General features: G+C 40.4%; 2 protein-coding genes across 2 annotated transcripts in view; both read left to right on the plus strand.

Annotated features, from left to right (window-relative positions):
- cnrip1a (cannabinoid receptor interacting protein 1a) overlaps positions 1–6,541 on the plus strand; it is a 9,736-nt gene extending 3,195 nt beyond the window's left edge. The window contains exons 2-3 of the mRNA XM_028563578.1: positions 2,856–3,000; positions 5,748–6,541. Coding sequence (XP_028419379.1) covers positions 2,856–3,000; positions 5,748–5,912 — 310 coding nt within the window. The 3' untranslated portion in view covers positions 5,913–6,541. The remainder of the gene's footprint in view (positions 1–2,855; positions 3,001–5,747) is intronic.
- Positions 6,542–9,538: 2,997 nt separating this feature from the next.
- ppp3r1b (protein phosphatase 3 (formerly 2B), regulatory s1ubunit B, alpha isoform, b) overlaps positions 9,539–20,000 on the plus strand; it is a 42,595-nt gene continuing 32,133 nt past the window's right edge. The window contains exon 1 of the mRNA XM_028598063.1: positions 9,539–9,766. Within this exon, the coding sequence (XP_028453864.1) occupies positions 9,764–9,766 (3 nt within the window). The 5' untranslated portion in view covers positions 9,539–9,763. The remainder of the gene's footprint in view (positions 9,767–20,000) is intronic.

The following is a 20,000-nucleotide window of genomic DNA, read 5'->3' on the forward strand; positions in this document are numbered from 1 at the left end:
AAACACCTGAGGTTAGGGTTAGAGAAAGTAGGCTACCTGAAAACACCTGAGGTTAGGGTTAGAGAAAGTAGGCTACCTGAAAACACCTGAGGTTAGGGTTAGAGAAAGTAGGCTACCTGAAAACACCTGAGGTTAGGGTTAGAGAAAGTAGGCTACCTGAAAACACCTGAGGTTAGGGTTAGAGAAAGTAGGCTACCTGAAAACACCTGAGGTTGGGGTTGGAGAAAGTAGGCTACCTGAAAACACCTGAGGTTAGGGTTAGAGAAAGTAGGCTACCTGAAAACACCTGAGGTTAGGGTTAGAGAAAGTAGGCTACCTGAAAACACCTGAGGTTAGGGTTAAAGAAAGTAGGCTACCTGAAAACACCTGAGGTTAGGGTTAGAGAAAGTAGGCTACCTGAAAACACCTGAGGTTAGGGTTAGAGAAAGTAGGCTACCTGAAAACACCTGAGGTTAGGGTTAGAGAAAGTAGGCTACCTGAAAACACCTGAGGTTAGGGTTAGAGAAAGTAGGCTACCTGAAAACACCTGAGGTTAGGGGTTAGAGAAAGTAGGCTACCTGAAAACACCTGAGGTTAGGGTTGGAGAAAGTAGGCTACCTGAAAACACCTGAGGTTAGGGTTAGAGAAAGTAGGCTACCTGAAAAAAACACCTGAGGTTAGGGTTAGAGAAAGTAGGCTACCTGAAAACACCTGAGGTTAGGGTTAGAGAAAGTAGGCTACCTGAAAACATCTGAGGTTAGGGTTAGAGAAAGTAGGCTACCTGAAAACACCTGAGGTTAGGGTTAAAGAAAGTAGGCTACCTGAAAACACCTGAGGTTAGGGTTAGAGAAAGTAGGCTACCTGAAAACACCTGAGGTTAGGGTTAGAGAAAGTAGGCTACCTGAAAACACCTGAGGTTAGGGTTGGAGAAAGTAGGCTACCTGAAAACACCTGAGGTTAGGGTTAGAGAAAGTAGGCTACCTGAAAACACCTGAGGTTAGGGTTGGAGAAAGTAGGCTACCTGAAAACACCTGAGGTTAGGGGTTAGAGAAAGTAGGCTACCTGAAAACACCTGAGGTTAGGGTTAGAGAAAGTAGGCTACCTGAAAACACCTGAGGTTAGGGTTAGAGAAAGTAGGCTACCTGAAAACACCTGAGGTTAGGGTTAGAGAAAGTAGGCTACCTGAAAACACCTGAGGTTAGGGTTAAAGAAAGTAGGCTACCTGAAAACACCTGAGGTTAGGGTTAGAGAAAGTAGGCTACCTGAAAACACCTGAGGTTAGGGTTAAAGAAAGTAGGCTACCTGAAAACACCTGAGGTTAGGGTTAGAGAAAGTAGGCTACCTGAAAAAAAGTTTTGGACATTGCTCAAACACATCTGAAATATTACAGTCCAGAGGTTTATTAATAGGCCTACATTAACAACAAAAGAGCAAAACAGGAGGGAGGAGTAAATGATGCCTAGGCTACATGTGTGCTGACTCAGCTATAATGAGAAAAGTCCATCCAAAGGAGAATACATATTTGAAAGCAATACATAATGCCTGTTAGCCTTACTTCAATATATTCCATTATGTTTTTATATTTGGATTGTAATCTATTTTTCTCTTTACATAACTATATTTGCAGCATACATTGATTCAGAAAAAGGTAGAAATATGTGTATAAAAATTCCACAGAATGCAGGAAATCACACGCAAAGTGTCCCGGTTTCAGCTCCCGGAAATCTGGTCACCCTAAGCTAACGTTACCTTTAGCTGTCTCCATGAAGCTAACTCTGACAGCTATAGGGCAGCTAATGTTAACTTTAGCTAGCTGTCTCCATGAAGCTAACTCTGACAGCTGTAGGACAGCTAACGTTACCTTTAGCTGTCTCCATGAAGCTCCCAGCTAAGCTAACGTTACCTTTAGCTAGCTGTCTCCATGAAGCTCCCAGCTAAGCTAACGTTACCTTTAGCTAGCTGTCTCCATGAAGCTCCCAGCTAAGCTAACGTTACCTTTAGCTAGCTGTCTCCATGAAGCTCCGAGCTAAGCTAACGTTACCTTTAGCTAGCTGTCTCCATGAAGCTCCCAGCTAAGCTAACGTTACCTTTAGCTAGCTGTCTCCATGAAGCTCCGAGCTAAGCTAACGTTACCTTTAGCTAGCTGTCTCCATGAAGCTCCCAGCTAAGCTAACGTTACCTTTAGCTAGCTGTCTCCATGAAGCTCCCAGCTATGCTCTTATAACTCACGACGCAGTTAGGAAACAAGAACGAGCTAACTAATGATAACACAAGCATTTTTGCTCGGTGAATGTCGATTTTAAAGTCACGTTAAAACAATTTTCCATCCTTCTTTCCGATTTCCAGCCGCAGCCTGTCACGGCCCCCTGTGCTAACGTTACTCGGTACTTAACGTTAGCTTAGACCCCACAACGCTGTGTGTTTCTCACTCCCGTAACTTATTGCTCATCAGACGTGACATGAGAAGAGGGAGATTAGCTTCTTCTTCTTCTTCTTCTTCTTCTTCTTCTTCTTCTTCTTCTTCTTCTTCTTGTTATGGCAGATTACTACTTTTGTATTATACCGCCACCAACTGTACAGGAGTGTACACCATGAACTTCATAGAAACGTCAAAGAGTCTAGGTTTGAATTAATTCAAAAGAAATAAAAAAAAATAAATAAATAAATAAATATTCTTTTGGGAGATTAGCTAACGTTAGCCAACCTATTTATAAAAAAAATAAAAAATCACATTCAAATAGTAATTTCAGCATTTGAATTGTATCGATTTTTTTTTTTACTATGCAAATTATAGTTTGTCTTTCGGAACTCGTTCCAACAGCCCTAATGCCTATCACTGAAATATCAAACGGTTCTTCCTCTTCCTCCTCTTCCAGCAACATGAACATCGGAGGCATCATCTTCCCTCTGGAGCAGCAGTCCCGGGACGAGGAGTCGGTGGTTTATCAAGGCCAGTACGACACCGAGGGCGTCCCGCACACCAAGAGCGGAGACCGCCAGCCGGTCCAAGTCAGTATAGAGGTGAGACGTCACGTTCTTACGATGTCCTGCCAGAACTTAAAGGAACGCGCCGACTTATCGGGAGTTTAGCTTATTCAGCGTATCCCCCGGAGTTAGACTAGTCCATACATACCCTTCTCATCTCCGTGCGTGCTGTAACGCTGTCTGATGGTTCCAGCATTAGCTTAGCTTAGCACAGATCCTGCAGGTGAATGGTTCCAACTAGCCTACTGCTCCCAATAAGTGACAAAATAACTCCAACATGTTCCTATTTACATGTTGTGATTTGTAGAGTCACAGCGTGTACAAAAACAACGTAACATGAGACACAGCCGTCTTCTAACTGTAAACAAACCGGAAACTATATTCTCAGACAGGCTTGCTGCAAAGCAAATCACTCCACCCATGTACTATATTCTTCCACCTGAGAATATAGTTATAGTATATTCTAGTATATAGAATATAAAGGTTTCTTTATGCAGTTTTGGCAATTTCGCTTTTTGCTCGCAGGTTTCTCTATAGATCTCCCCCTACAGCTTCAAAATGGATATTTGGCAGCACTGTTGTAAAAACTCGTTGGCGACTCTCCACCCACTCCCATCTTCTCCCTCTGGTCATGTGCATTTGTTTTCAAAGAAGTCGGCGCACGCACGGAGGAGCCACGTCCACTGAGGTAGTGCGCTAGTGAGCCCGTAACAGACAGCGATCATAATAAAAACCTTTACAGACAACAGCAAACATCCTGAGGTCACGATAACAAGAAATACAAACCACAGTTCAACCCGAAAAAAGTCATATAACCATTCCAGTGACTCCGAAGCTGTTCAGTTAAGGTAAATTAAGCTAAAAAAAAAGCTGCATAGTTCCCCTTTAACTTCTTCAGCACAAGAACTCTACTCCCCCCTCTTGAAAGTAGAGATGTTCCGATACCGATACCAGTATCGGTATCGGCTCCGATACTGCCTAAAATGCTGGTATCGGTATCGGGAAGTACTGGAGTTTATGCACCGATCCGATACCACGTAATAAAGCCCTAAAGAAAATCTACATTAAAGTAGTTTATTTATGTTCTTTTTCCGTTATAACTGACTGTCAAACTGGAGAATAAAAGAAAGTTCTGGGGCATTCATTGTTTGTTCATGTTTCACAAAGAGTTTAACCTGAGCCAGACAGACAACAGAGATAGAAATCACATCTATACAGAGATAGTAGTATACAGCTGTTATACATCATATCACATCTATACAGAGATAGTAGTATACAGCTGTTATACATCATATCATCATACAGGGATAGTAGTATACAGCTGTTATACATCATATCACATCTATACAGAGATAGTAGTATACAGCTGTTATACATCATATCATCATACAGAGATAGTAGTATACAGCTGTTATACATCATATCACATCCATACAGAGATAGTAGTATACAGCTGTTATACATCATATCACATCCATACAGAGATAGTAGTATACAGCTGTTATACATCATATCACATCTATACAGAGATAGTAGTATACAGCTGTTATACATCATATCACATCCATACAGAGATAGTAGTATACAGCTGTTATACATCATATCACATCCATACAGAGATAGTAGTATACAGCTGTTATACATCATATCACATCTATACAGAGATAGTAGTACACAGCTGTTATACATCATATCACATCCATACAGGGATAGTAGTATACAGCTGTTATACATCATATTACATCTATACAGAGATAGTAGTATACAGCTGTTATACATCATATCACATCTATACAGGGATAGTAGTATACAGCTGTTATACATCATATCACATCTATACAGAGATAGTAGTATACAGCTGTTATACATCATATCATCATACAGAGATAGTAGTATACAGCTGTTATACATCATATCACATCTATACAGAGATAGTAGTATACAGCTGTTATACATCATAACACATCCATACAGATAGTAGTATACAGCTGTTATACATCATATCACATCCATACAGAGATAGTAGTATACAGCTGTTATACATCATATCACATCCATACAGAGATAGTAGTATACAGCTGTTATACATCATATCATCATACAGGGATAGTAGTATACAGCTGTTATACATCATATCACATCTATACAGAGATAGTAGTACACAGCTGTTATACATCATATCACATCCATACAGGGATAGTAGTATACAGCTGTTATACATCATATCACATCTATACAGAGATAGTAGTATACAGCTGTTATACATCATATCACATCCATACATAGTAGTATACAGCTGTTATACATCATATCACATCCATACAGAGATAGTTACAGCTGTTATACATCATATCACATCCATACAGAGATAGTAGTATACAGCTGTTATACAAATCACATCCATACAGAGAAAGTATACAGCTGTTAAAACATAATAAAATATATGACACTCTGGTATTGGATCGGTACTCGGTATCGGCCGATACGCAAGTTCAGGTATCGGAATCGGTATCGGGAAGCAAAAAAGTGGTATCGGGCCATCTCTACTTGAAAGCCCTGTATTTTACGAGCCAAACACCGCCCCCCTCCCCCCCCCCCTCTTCACGCTCTCATACAGCAGCAGTCAACGTGTTGGCTGACCGTAATAAATACATGGAACACACACGGATGACAGTACTTTCCGTAGCTACAGTATATGTACGATGGTTCACCTTTTTGAGCAGAATCGTGACTGTTGCCGCAGCGTTGTTTAACGATGATGCTCCGTTTTTTTTCCTGTCCAGTTCAACAAAGCCGGGACATTTGAGACGGTCTGGCAGGCCAAATACTACAACTACTACAAGAGGGAGCACTGCCAGTTCGGCAACAAGTTCAGCACCATCGACTACGAATGTAAGCCCAACGAGACGCGGACCCTCATGTGGATCAACAAGGAGGCGTTCAACTGAGTCCGCCCCGAAAAACCTTTTCCACCGCGCACACACCAAATACCAAGCACAGTTGCACACGGACTTTAAAACATCGGCATAACAACGGAAGGACAGCCGCATCTTAAAGGCGTGCGTCCCGTCCGTGAGGGTCTGGTATTTTGGGTTAGTTTATCAGAAAAAGTTGAGAGAAAAAGAAATGTGTCTGCTATAAGGGTCTCTAACCCTCATGTTGTCCTCGGGTCTAATTGGACCCGTTCTCAAAACGTCTATATCAGAAATATGGGTTTCTTTTTAACCAAATGACTCCAAAAAAAGGAAGTACTCGATCACTACTTTCACTGTAGTGTGGGTATTCAGTTTTATAGCATTTGGAAATATTGAAATGGCTTCAAAACGCGACTGAACTTTGAGATCCACACGTCTGTGATATCTCCACCAACATACATAACATTACGTTCCTCTAATATTAGTCTTCATCATTTCAAAATCAGGTACAATCTCCTATAAATGAAATTTATCGACCATGAATTCCACAAAATACGTGCAACACTATTGACAATAAGTTGGTGTCAGTGAAATGTGGCAAAAAAGTGACAAAAACATTGAAAAAAAGTGATGAAAAAATTGAAAAAAGTGACAAAAAAACAGTGACAAAAACGTCAGAAATATGTGTCAAAAATGTTTTGTTTTTTTTAAATTGTAAAAAAAAGTGTTAATTTTGACCCAGAAGGACAACAAGTGCATGGTCGACCAGAAGACAACACAAGGGTTAAAGTATTATTTTTTTTTTTAAAGCTGCACTCTGCAGCTAAGGGGTGTTTTCCTCGACTTGAATTTGGGGCTGGGTGGGAAATGTATTTAATCTTATTTATTAATAACTGTGCGGCTGTGTCCGTGAGAGAGAAGAGACCAACATAAGAGAGTGCGTACATCATTGTAATAGTTTTGACTTTTCTTCTGTGTTATGTATTGTGTTATTTAATGGAATCAATCCACCTAAACACTGTTTAAAGGTGCCCTGCCGCACGTATTTCATGACTTTGTGGTAATGTCTGAAGTTCTAACCATGGACTCTAAAAATGTTTTGTGGATAAAATGCCTCGGTTACCTTGTTTCAAGCCATTCTAGCGTGGTATAGAAAGCCTGCAGGAAGACTCGGCTCGATTTGTGCCAGTTCTCATTAATATTCAACGAGCTAAGCTGTTTGACTCTGATTGGCTAACAGCTAGCCAATGAGAGCCTGGCTGTCAGCATCCTTTACCCAGCGCAACTGGGCGAGCTCATGAATAGTAATGAGCTCAGGCAGCATGATGTCAGACTGACCAGCTTTTGTGATTGGTCTGATTTCTCTGTTTATTTCTGTTCAGTGGCCAGAGCTGACAGAGGAGGTAGCTGTTCATTTTCACATTATACAAACACATATGGACCTGACAGATTTCAAAGAATCCAAGGAAAAACAGTTTTGTATGGCAGGGCACCTTTAAACAATCAGGTATAGCAATAAAAGGACAATGTTAGATGCCGTGATATCATGTGCAGATATGTCCAGCTGTGAGTTATGATAGGAGGAAATATTCAAAATGGTCTAAAGCAAATGAGCATTGAAACCGGCCTTCAAGAAAGAGAAATATCACCAGACCTTTCCTTTAAGCTTTTTATTAAAAGGGGACAATTTCTTGTGTCTTTTAGTTTTTTTGGGACTCTGGGCTTATCGCAGGCTGTAAGTGCTTCACCGTGTGTTACATTTGTTGCGCCATAACTCTTTTCTTGTCTCTGTTTTCCTCCTGAAGTGCATGGCTGGATTCATTTTGCCAAATACGATCTGTTCGTCGTCGTTTTTTGTTGTTGTTAAGTTATCTTAAAGTTGGGTTATGTGTTGGACTGAGGAGTATAACGTGTCTTTGTGAATAAAACATACTGAACCAACAGTTATAGTAACGGTTGTAGTTATTATAAACACGATTATTTGTATGTAGCAGTGGGTATCTCATAACGCTCAAACACACAACCTTTAAATGCAAAACATTAAGAACATGAACATTATGTATGTGTAATACATAAGCAGTTTATTGTGCCTCAAATCCAAAATGTAGTGCATATTGTTGCTGTAATGCATGCCTTATATTTAAGGTCTGAGCTGCATCTCATGGCCCTTATCTGAGGAAGGGAGGCAAGTGGAGGAGTCGAGGAGGCAATTTAAGCGAAAGCTGAAATCAGGAGTGTGTTGTAATATGCATAAACAATATGATGATCATTATAGACCATGGTGCATTTCTGTCGATTAAACTACCCAACAGGATGTAAAGGAGTTCAAATGAGAACAACCTTAAACATCTACAGCAGTAAAATGTGTGACTGAGTCACGTGACTGAAACCTAGGAATATAATAGGCCAGCTGTCTGCCAATCAGAGAGCTTGCCCAATGCCCCAAAGGGTCACAGAAAGCCTTAAAAATTGGACCCGTTCTCAAAACTTCTATATCAGAAATATGGGTTAATTTTTAATCAAATGACTCAAAAAATGAAGTACAATTACTAAGTACTCGATCACTACTTTCACTGAATTGTGGGTATTCAATTTTATAGCATTTGAAAAAATTGAAATGGCTTCAAAACTGAACTTTGACATCTTGTACACACATCTGTGATTCTCCACCAACATACATTCCTCTAATATTAGTCAAAATCATTCATCATTTCAAAATCAGGTATAATCTCCTACAAATGAGATTTATTGACCATGAATTCCAAAAATATGTGTAAAACTAGTGGTAAAAAGTCGGTGTCAATGAAAAAAAAGCAAAGAAAACGTTGACAAAAAAGTCGAAAAAAGCTACGAAAAAAAAGTGACAAAAACGTTGAAAAAAGTGACGAAAAAAACAAAGATGTGCCAAAAAGTGTTAATTTTGACCCAGAAGGACAACAAGTGCATGGTCGCATGGTGGTGTTACACATTTAAAAATGTATGAAAACGACATTATATAAAAACATCATATGCAAATGACAGAGACAGGCTAAATTTAGAGCACACACGTTATAGACTTTACATAAAGTGCAATGACTACTTAAAGTAGCGCAATTAAGACAGACAAGGGACAGGACAGACAGCAAAAGGGGCATAAGTAGACTTGTAACAAGCACTGATTGAGGTAAGATATATAGAGTTTTTGCAGGAAAAAAAAAAAATACAAATATATATATATATATATATATCAAGACAAGTACACATGGAGTGGGATGTAAAGTGCAAAAAGTAATAGTGCCAAGCAGTGTGCAAAGATGCATATTGGAATGGTAAGTAAGGAAGTAAATAAGTAAGTGTTCGTTATTATGAAAAAGAGTGATTCCTCTTTACAATAGACGAGCTTCGGTTTGCACCTTCCACTCCTACTCCTTCCTCCTCCCCCTCTCTCCCTCTTCATTCCCCTTCTCTCTCTCTCTCTCTCTCTCTCTACCACTACTCTCTCTCTCTCTCTCTCTCTACCACTAGTTACTCTCTCTCTCTCTCTCTCTACCACTAGCTACTCTCTCTCTCTCTACCACTAGCTACTCTCTCTCACTCTCTCTCTCTACCACTAGCTTCTTTCTCTCTCTCTCTCTACCACTAGCTACTATCTCTCTGTCTCTCTCTCTCTCCACCACTAGCTACTCCCTCTCTCTCTCTCTCTCCACCACTAGCTACTCCCTCTCTCTCTCTCCCCCCTCTGCGGCTCTATCTGCTGGCGCTGCAGTGAATCTCTCCCCCGCTGTCAGAAACCGTAAAGTCAGACAGCCGGTGGTCGGTATCTAACCGTTAAAACTCACGCATCTCGTCCGTTAACGGAGCTTTAAAATCACTCTTCAAGCAGCGTCAGACCCCCTCGAGGCAAAATGGTAAGAAAAATCCAGTCTTACTTGCTAATTTTTTAAATTATAATGTCATTTTGTCAACAAAAAAAACCCCAAGCTTCTCCTCCTTCGACTGCACTGTTAGCTTCAGGCTAACCTAGCTACCGTTAGCACAGCGCTGCCATTACCCCCCCAAAAAAGAGCGTAGCGTATTTTTTGTTTATGACAGTATTGGTTAATTAGTGTGTTATTTCATGCTTCTTTCAAGCGACACATTGTCACACATCCACGTATAAAGTAACGTCGATGTGCGGCTCGGTGTAACATGGCCACAATGCTAGTTAGCTGCTGAGGAAATACCGAAATACTGCTAAGGCTTTGCTAGCAGGCTAGCTCGGAGCTAGCTGGAGGTGCGTCAAGTGCGCAACACAGTAACGGGCGGAAGTGTCGTAACTTTAAAACATGTCAAAATAAAAGCTTCAAAGACGAAAAACAATCGCCTGTATACATTAAATATGTAATCTGGAAGGTAATTCGGAAAGGCACAATCCATGGTTTTTACTGTTAATAGAAAATCTAAAATTAGCTAGGACTGCAACTTTTTGTTTTTGTTTTTTTACTTTTTGGCTTGTCATTTAGGGATTAGTTTAAAAATAACAGTTAAATAATAGTGTTTATGTGTCTTGTTTTGTCCGACCATCTTACTAAAAATCAAAGGTATGTAATTAACAGTGGTATGAACAGTGGTGGAGGAAGTAAGCAGATGCTGCATAAGTAAAAGAATAAATATTAAGTTTTTTTTTAAAACTTTTTAAAAATACACAATTTATATTTTTTTTCTATTATTAAAATCAATAAACTAATACTCCAGGGAGCATAAATAGCCCATAGTACACATATATACAGGACCCCATTAAGTTTAACTGTCTTAAAAAGCAACAACATTCCCAATGTACGGTTTTATTTTGAAAATATCGACCGGAAGTGTTGGATTGTCCTACGTTAGAAATGGCAGGTTTGTCAGGAAGCGCTGTCAAAACATCGTTCAACCTTTACTTTTTAGGGTTCTAGCTGTCTGAAATTCAGACAGCTTTCTCTGAAATACCGTTAGTGTGATGTTTGATCTAAGAAAATAAAAGCTAAGCTGTGATCAACACATGATAGTTATCATCAAGCAAACATAGACCCAAATCCAGTAAAACTACCCAGAAAAACAGTTTATGTACAGATTTATTTTTAAAGCCTTTCTGTCTGAAGAAAGGCCTAAAATGTCTGCTCCAAACTGGCAGGTTAACCTAACAATCTTTAAGGATTTGGTTTGGGGACTCTATCATGTTGCCACTGCACTTGGCACTAAACCAACTTGTGTATTGTAAATATTAGTTTAAGCACTCATAAATGTACAAATACGCATGTAAAAAACTAATGTGAGACCTATTAGCAGCAACGCTATCTTAAACTAGACCGGCTCTGTTATGAGCTCTATTGTGGGACATTTTAAGCGCTCTTGGGGGCCCCTCTTGTAGCCTCGGGGCCCTAAGCAGAAGCTTAGTTCTCTTATGGGTTGGGCCGGCTCTGCACGCAGCAAAGGGCAGCAGGTTGGATTCGAACCCTGCGCCGCTGCAAAGGACTCGGCCAACATGGGGCGTATGCTCTTACTGGCTGAGCTCGAGGATGTTGATTGTATCAATATTCTCATTTTCACTGACTAATATTAAAGTGCCCATATTCTGAAAAAAAAAAATCACTTTTTCTGGGATTTGGGGTGTTATTTTGTGTCTCGGGTGCTTCCAAACTTTGAAAAAAATCCATCCATGGTGTTCTCGTTCTCAATGACAAAACACTGCTACAACACACACACAGATTCACCCTAATCTACAAAATAAATTGTATAGAACTACTTCCATGTCCCTGTTCTGCAGGTATTCGACGCAAAAGCGTGAAGTGCGCCCTCGTTTAGAAGAAGTCTCCCGGCTAATCCTGCCTCGTACAGGCCGAAGTTGGAGAAACGGCTATTAATAGCTGATGTGGTATTAGCTAAAGTGGTTAGCACACACCAAATGTCTTGGCTAAGCCGTGCAGGTGTTGACCAGCTCACCAGGAGACTGAAGGCAGGACACATTCAAAAACCAGATCTCACTCAGAACAGCATGGATGTGTTTTTTTTTCAAAGTCTGTATGCGTGTGGAAGCACCAGAGACACAAAATAACACCCCAAATCCCAGAAAAAGTGTTTTTTTTTTCTTCTTCATAATAAGGGGGCAGGTCAGTGAAAAGGAGAATAATGATACAAACGGGATCATTCCCTTCAATATCGTGAATCATATTGCAATTTCAGTCAAAAATAATCGCATTTTCCTCATATCTCACTTAAGGTGTCTGCTCGTACTTTCATTTTCTGTATACTTCCTGACTATTCACAATTAATTAAAGGCAAACAAATCAAATTTAAATGTAAGATAAAGATTGTTAGGCTAACCTCACATCGCACTTTGGGTTTTGGGGTGTTTATTTGTGTCTCTGGTGCTTCCACACGCATACAGACTTTGGAGAAAAAACAAACATCCATGCTGTTTTGAGTGACACACAGAGACACAAAATAATACCCCAAATCCCAGAAAAGTGATTTTTGTCATAATATGGGCACTTTAAAAAAAAAAAAAAAAAAAAACGTAGCAATGTGAATGTAGCCTGAAGGACTAAGCAAGCCGGCAGTGATTTCTTTCCTCATTTTGTGGAGGCAGGTAACAGTTATTATTGTAAGTGCAACACACACACACACACACACACACACACACACACACACGGGCCACGTTACATCACATGGTAGTGGAGGTACTGAAGCTGTGCCGGTCCAGCAAACGTGATATGATTTTGGGAGGGGGGTTGTGTGCTGGAGAACCAGGACTGTTGACTGTGCTATATGTTGTAACCACTCGTGTGCCACCGGTGAGCGTTTCCCTTTTTTTAAGAGTTCAAATCTCAATGCCAGATAAAAATGGAACGATGGATCCAAAAATTGTTTGGACAGCGATTTCCCCCCCTACGCCCACACTGAGCCAGCTGAATTAAAAAAACAAACACATTTTTCTCTGTTCAGGCCCTCCGTGCACAGCAAACTGATTTCAGAATCAGATTTATTGGCCAAGTATACTTACTGTACATACACAAGGAATTAGACTCGGGATAGGTGTTAACTCTCTCTACATTCAACAACAAATAGACATGTAGCAGTAAACATTCAGTAGACCAATTAGTAATATAGACACATGCTGTACAGTAGAGACAGCACTGTACATATAGGCACATATCAACTAGGGGTGGGAATCACCAGAGGTCTCACGATACGATATCATCCCGATACTTATGTCACGATACGATATTATTGCGATTTTAAACATATTGCAATATTCTGCGATATATTGCAATGTATTACCTTTTTTCCAACTTCAGATTTTTCAAATGATGTCCCAAAAGGACAATTTTGTCAACATCTGTTGTATCTAAAAAGATACATTTCTCTGTTTGTTCATCTCACTTCAATTTTCTTGGTGCAAAATGTGATTGTCAGGCAGACAAACTGACCAACACATATATCATAAAAGATCGATACTTGGCGTCTGTGTATCGATACAGTATTGCCACGAAAAATATCGCGATACTATGCTGTATCGATTTTTTCCCCCACCCCTAATATCAACTAATATACAAAAATACAAATAAGACATAATAATCAAGACAAGTACACATGGAGTGGGATGTAAAGTGCAAAAAGTTATATTGCAAAGTAGTGTGCAAAGATGCATATTTGAATGATAAGTATGTACTAGAGATGCACAGATTACAACTTTCTAGACCGATTTCTGATTTTCTTTGAGTTAGGCCGGCCGGCCGATACCGATTTTTAGCCGATTCTGATTTAATTTTTTCTAGCCACTTTACAGCACACGCAAATATTTATTTTATATCTTTTCTTTAATAGAACATGTTGTTGAACAGATAATGGATCACTATAAAATAGAACTAATAACTAATATCACACTAAAAACATGTGATTCTGGTTTTTGGTGTGGTCCCTCCACGCCCTACTGTCTCCCTGCAGGTGTTGCATATTGTAAACTTGTTATCTTCTGACCACACGCTGAAGAATGTCCAAACAGCTGACATGTTGCAGGTCATGGCCGAGCACGTGAAAACCGGCCAATTCCGGTCACCGGCCGGTCTATCGGTGCATCTCTAGTTATGGTTATGGTTATGGTTATGGTTAGGATTAAGGTTAGCTACCTTGAAGTCAACGTTGAGGGGCTTAAAACACCCTCGAGCTGCATAGGCAGGACCAGAAATCTAGTGCAGTGTAGACCGTAGTATACAGTTGGTTTACAGAAGGTGGTTTAGAGCAATATAAATTAAATATAAAGATGTGCAGTGTATTAGCAGTTCCCTTATAAGAGCCGAATAACTATGGCTATGTAATACGAACAATGTACAGTACAGGCCAAAAGTTTGGACACACCTTCTCATTCAATGTGTTTCCTTTTTATTTTCATGACTATTTACATTGTAGATTCTCACTGAAGGCATCAAAACTATGAATGAACACATATGGAATTATGTACTTAACAAAAAAGTGTGAAATAACTGAAAACATGTCTTATATTTTAGATTCTTCAAAGTAGCCACCCTTTGCTTTTTTTGATAACTCTGCAAACCCTTGGTGTTCTCTCAATGAGCTTCATGAGGTAGTCACCTGAAATGGTTTTACCTTCACAGGTGTGCTTTGTCAGGGTTAATTAGTGGAATTATTTCCCTTATTAATAAAAAAAGCAAAGGGTGGCTACTTTGAAGAATCTAAAATATAAGACATGTTTTCAGTTATTTCACACTTTTGTGTTAAGTACATACAGTAATTCCATATGTGTTCATTCATAGTTTTGATGCCTTCAGTGAGAATCTACAATGTAAATAGTCATGAAAATAAAAAGGAAACTCATTAAATGAGAAGGTGTGTCCAAACTTTTGGCCTGTACTGTATGAACAATATGTACAGATATGTGCAATGTAGTAGCAGTGACATTAATATATGAATCTGACCTACAATGAAACATGTGCTTGTATATTTTAAGGAACGGTGGATGGTAACCAACCCCGCCTCAGATCAGTTTATCTGCCAGATTATTTATTTAAATCTGAGGCATGAATCTGAGCGGCATGGCTTCACAGCGTACACGACAGGAAAGCTGCAGCAGCGTCTCAGACTGCTGACCTCCGCGCTTTTCATCGGGACACAACAAAAACCATCAACTGTCATATCAGATGCACAAAAATACGCATAGCTGGAGGGTGGTCATGGAAAGATGACAAGAAATACACCACACGGAGCCTTGCGGCCCAAGGGCGTTACTTTGGGTTCGACGTTGGGGAACATGGATCCAAAGAGATCGCCATTTTAGAGCAAAAATTGAAATTTTGAGCATTTCAAAACACCTTATTTTCTGCATTCTGGTGAATTTTTCTGCAACAATTTGTGCCTTTTCTGCATTAAAGGTCCCATGACATGGTGCTCTTTGGATGCTTTTATATAGGCCTTAGTGGTCCTCTAATACTGTATCTGAAGTCTCTTTTATATAGACCTTAGTGGTCCCCTAATACTGTATCTGAAGTATCTTTTATATAGACCTTAGTGGTCCCTAATAATACTGTATCTGAAGTGGTCTCTTTTATATAGACCTTAGTGGTCTCCTAATACTGTATCTGAAGTCTCTTTTATATAGACCTTAGTGGTCCCCTAATACTGTATCTGAAGTCTCTTTTATATAGACCTTAGTGGTCCCCTAATACTGTAACTGATTTTCGCCATATCGCCCAGCCCTATTCCATTATCTGTTCAAAATGTTCCATTAAAGAAAAATAAATGCTTATTTTATGTATTGAAAAACATAACATTTTCTTGAGGAAGTTGCCCCCCAAACACTGCGCCAACCTAAATCTGTAGCAATCTAAAGCTATAGGGAAAACGCTGGCAGAGGAAATGGCAAAGATCTCGTAGCTGTAGTGCAGGAGGTGTCATTTAGGGAAGCGCTCTGAATCAAATTCATGTTGCCGTTGCAACACGAATTTAATACTGGCTGCTACGTGATGGATGTTAGTTTAGTGAAGCATCCTCTGAATGCAGAGAGACGGAGGAGGAGAGGACCGAAGAGGGTGTAGTGTGGCTCTGTATTAAGTGAGGCAGAATAAAAACCTGCTTTAGACCCTGAACTGAAGTACTGCACGCAGATGACTAGAGACACACATGTGGAGTCAACTAAAAAACTGGAAAAGACCTTTTTGTTTTTGTTTTTAAAGGTGCCCTGCCACATGTATTTCATCACTTTGTGGTGATGTCTGAAGGTCTACCATGGACTCTGTAACTCGGTTACCTTGTTTCAAGCCATTCTAGCGTGGTATAGAAAGCCTGCAGGAAGACTCGGCTCGATTTGTGCCAGTTCTCATTAATATCCAACGAGCTAAGCTGCTTGACTCTGATTGGCTAACAGGTAGCCAATGAGAGCCTGGCTGTCAGCATCCTTTACCCAGCGCAACTGGGCGAGCTCATGAATAGTAATGAGCTCAGGCAGTATGATGTCAGGTTGGAGTAAAAGGTCTGGCTAGCACATAGGGACCTAACATATTTAATAAAATGCAAGTAAAAACGGTTTTGTGTGGCAATGCACCTTTTTTTAAGGTTTTTCTTTTTCCTGCAGACATTTTGACTCGTTGGTAAAACACACACATGAATTTTATTTATTTATATTTAGATCTCCAACTATCTAGGGAGGGCCCTAGGACGTGTCACCATTGATTGAGAAAAGTGACAAAAAACATCGAAAAAAAAGTTGTCGAAAGAAAAACTCGGCGACAAATGTCAGAAAAGGCGTGAAAGACTTTGGCGGAAAAAAATGCAATAAAACTCAGAAAGAAGCAACAAAAACCTCGGTCAAAAAGAAAAAGCCTCAAAAATGTCGGAAAAAAAAGCAACTAAAAATTTGGGAAAAAGCCCCAGAATAAGACTTACTGAAACTAAATGTGTCATCTGGCAAACAGCCACATGCCAAAAGCAACACACACCTTCCCACGAATGTGTGCGCGTCGCATTAGGTCACGGCAGTTTTCTGCGGTGTTGCTATGACGACCAGCCACGCTCAAAAACCCCAAATCGCTAAAAATCGGCGATGGTAAGCCACGTTAATGCCCCCCCCCCTCTCCAGCTCTCCCCACAAACAGAATCCACCAGAGCTGCAACTAACTAATTAAATCAGTTTATTTTTATTTTTTTTTCTCGATTAATTGATTAGTTGTTGGGTCTATAAAATGGTGAAAAATGTGGATCAGTGTTTCCCAAAAAGCCCCAAGAAGATGTCCTTGCATGTCTTGTTTTGTCCACAACTCAAAGATAGTCCGCTTACTGTTGCAGAGGAGAGAAGACACTAGAACAATATTCACATTTAAGAGGCTGGCATCAGAGAATTTAGACTTTTTATATATATATATATATATATATATATATATATATATATATATATATATATATATATATATATATATATATATATATATAATATTAACAAGTCGAACTCACAAGCACAAGATAAAAAGGAGACGCCATGTTGTGTTCAGGGCCTATGTGACGCCTTTTTTTTTTATTGTCATTGTGATATTAACTGGCCCAAATGCTGCCTTGCCTTTAAGACCGTCCAGCACCCATGTTGTTTAAATAGCAAATGCATCTGTGGCCCATTGGCGTGCTGGTCTCACAGGGAGGTGTGTTCAGGTGCATTCTGGGTGCGCTGGTCTTACAGGGAGGTGTGTTCAGGTGCATTCTGGGCTTGCTGGTCTTACAGGGAGGTGTGTTCAAGTGCATTCTGGGTGTGCTGGTCTTACAGGGAGGTGTGTTCAGGTGCATTCTGGGCGCGCTGGTCTTACAGGGAGGTGTGTTCAGGTGCATTCTGGGCGTGCTGGTCTTACAGGGAGGTGTGTTCAGGTGCATTCTGGGCGTGCTGGTCTTACAGGGAGGTGTGTTCAGGTGCATTCTGGGCGCTGGTCTTACAGGGAGGTGTGTTCAGGTGCATTCTGGGCGTGCTGGTCTTACAGGGAGGTGTGTTCAGGTGCATTCTGGGCGTGCTGGTCTTACAGGGCGGTGTGTTCAGGTGCATTCTGGGAGTATTGAGGCAGTGGGAAGTGATCGCACCATTGACCAACAAAAACCTGGTCTAAAGTCAATAACGCAGCATTTCATTGTTATTTTAACAGAGCATTAGTAAAATGCTCCTAGGCTCGTGCACAGCACACACACACACACACACACACACACACACACACACACACACACACACACACACACACACACACACACACACACACATGCAGAAGATTACAAATAAAAATATTAGGGTGTAAATCCTCCATCATAACAGCAATGCTCCAAGGTCCAAACGCGCCTGGCTTTTAAAGGCAATGGGAGCTGATCTCTGATTGGTTAATGAATGGGAGCTGATCTCTGATTGGTTGATTGCATGTTACGCCCTAAACACACCTCTGATTAATGAAGACACTAAGGACAACCCTTTAGGACCAGGCGCTAGAGTCCGGATCGGGCCGAATTTTTCTGTCCGAGGCCGGCCCGCGTCCGACACAGTTAAAATCTCATTTTTTTTCCTCATGCTAATGACACATGTAGGCTACGTTTTTTTGTGTGGAAAGCCCGCTTTTGTTAAGCAACTGTAGGAAGGCATTCGGAAATGTGAACAGATGAGCCCATCAGCTCACCACGGGGCAACTAGCGCACGTTAATAAGCTGTTGCCCTATCGCGCTGATGTGACCGAGCCCGACCCCGACAATAATTTCTAAATATCTGTCCGAACCCGGCCCGGCCCGTCGGGTACCGTCGGGACGCGTCGGCCTCGGGTCGGGGTATCCATGCCTTACCAGGCGCCCTAAACACAGACCCTTTTTTACCGCAGTCAAACTAACAACAGTGGATTCATACGCACCATAAACACACCTGCACCAGGCGCTTCTCACCATGCACTCAGATTGTTAAAATAGTGAAGATATGTTGGCTCTATACACGCTAAAAGTATTGTCTTTTTTTTTTTAATGGAGTCTGGTTAAACAGAAAGGTCTCAAAGAGGTTTTTAAAGGTCTATCTCTGTAGGGATCCTTCCCGTAATGTTGTCAGACACTGAGTATAATAATCTGAGTCTGTCAGCGGCAAAATCAGCACTTTTGTGAAGGTAAATACAAGCTGGACAATTGCTATTAACTCACATCGTAGCTTGTTTCTCTGCTTCCGACTGCAGTGATCTCTCTTAATACACAGTCCCTCCAGAAAAATGCGATTTATGCAATCGCATAATCAAATTTTTTTTCCTCTTTTTCATCAAACCACAGTTTTTGCAAGTTCCAAAACCACAGTTTTTGCAATGTCATCGCATAAAAATTGCATAAATATCCCGCATATTCCACTGCATTTTTTAAGAAAACGTGCTGCATAATCAAGGATTTTTGCCCACAACAATCTAAAAAAAAAACTCTTTTCTGGAAGGACTGAAGGCTGGACCAACGTCATAGATTGTTGTTCCATTAAGTCACTTGTAGACACACACACATGGGAAGGTTGAAAAAAAAATGGTAGTCACTATGCCTGCCACCTCTTAGTCGATTAGTCGACTAATCGGTCGTTTTGGTCTTAGTCGACTAAGATTTCTTTAGTCCATTAGTCATTTTTTATGCTTATTCATGCTTAATTACTCATTTCCAAGAAACTTCTGAGCACATTTATGGTAAACACAAGATTTAAAGTGGTGCTTTTGCAGGATTAATTGTGGAGAAACTCAGTTTTACAGATGGTTAATTAACTACATTTATATTGTGCTTTTCTAGTCTTAACCACCTCTCAAAGCGCACAGCTCTGTCAATTAAATCAACTAATCGATTAGTCGACAAAATCCTATAAGTGTTAGTCGACTAAGGATTTCTTTAGTCGAGGACAGCCCTAGTAGTTACACTTTTTAAGTGCTTTTCTGCATCACATGTGACAGTTACACTTACTTCTTTTCATCTTTTTCTTTCTATTTCATGTCAAAACAAACACTGTGAAGGTGCCACTTTGGGCGTTGGGTCATTATCTGATGTGCGACAGGGCAGAGTAGACCTCACACACATGGGGCCCGGTTTATGTGATTGAGAGTTCGGGCCGAGCAGCCTGATTCAAGTCCTCGAGAGATGAGACGAGGCAAA

The sequence above is a fragment of the Perca flavescens genome, chromosome 2 (genome assembly GCF_004354835.1).
Source record: "Perca flavescens isolate YP-PL-M2 chromosome 2, PFLA_1.0, whole genome shotgun sequence".
NCBI classification, from domain to species: domain Eukaryota; kingdom Metazoa; phylum Chordata; class Actinopteri; order Perciformes; family Percidae; genus Perca; species Perca flavescens.